The sequence below is a fragment of the Macroventuria anomochaeta genome (genome assembly GCF_010093625.1).
Source record: "Macroventuria anomochaeta strain CBS 525.71 unplaced genomic scaffold BU25scaffold_17, whole genome shotgun sequence".
Classification (NCBI taxonomy): domain Eukaryota; kingdom Fungi; phylum Ascomycota; class Dothideomycetes; order Pleosporales; family Didymellaceae; genus Macroventuria; species Macroventuria anomochaeta.
In genome coordinates, this window is record NW_022985378.1 from 1,919 (window position 1) to 2,188 (window position 270).

Here is a 270-nt window from a genome sequence, read left to right on the forward strand (position 1 = left end):
GATCAGCTGCCCGTCTGGCGAGAAGGCCACCGCGCTGACATACCCGAAATGGCCCTTGAGCGTGCTGCGACACGTCCCTGTCGCCGCCTCCCACAGCCGTACTGTGCCGTCGCTAGATGCCGACGCGACCAGCTGCCCGTCTGGCGAGAAGGCCGCCGCGCTGACATGGTCGGAATGGCCCTCGAGCGTGCTGCGACACGTCCTCGTCGCCGCCTCCCATAGCCGTACTGTGCCGTCCCAAGATGCCGACGCGATCAGCTGCCCGTCTGG

The 270-nt window shown here is 67.8% G+C and overlaps 1 protein-coding gene across 1 annotated transcript in view; it reads right to left on the bottom strand.

Annotated features, from left to right (window-relative positions):
• BU25DRAFT_368079 (vegetative incompatibility protein HET-E-1) overlaps positions 1–270 on the bottom strand; it is a 4,395-nt gene that overhangs the window by 560 nt on the left and 3,565 nt on the right. The window contains exon 4 of the mRNA XM_033703884.1: positions 7–180. Within this exon, the coding sequence (XP_033561434.1) occupies positions 7–180 (174 nt within the window). The remainder of the gene's footprint in view (positions 1–6; positions 181–270) is intronic.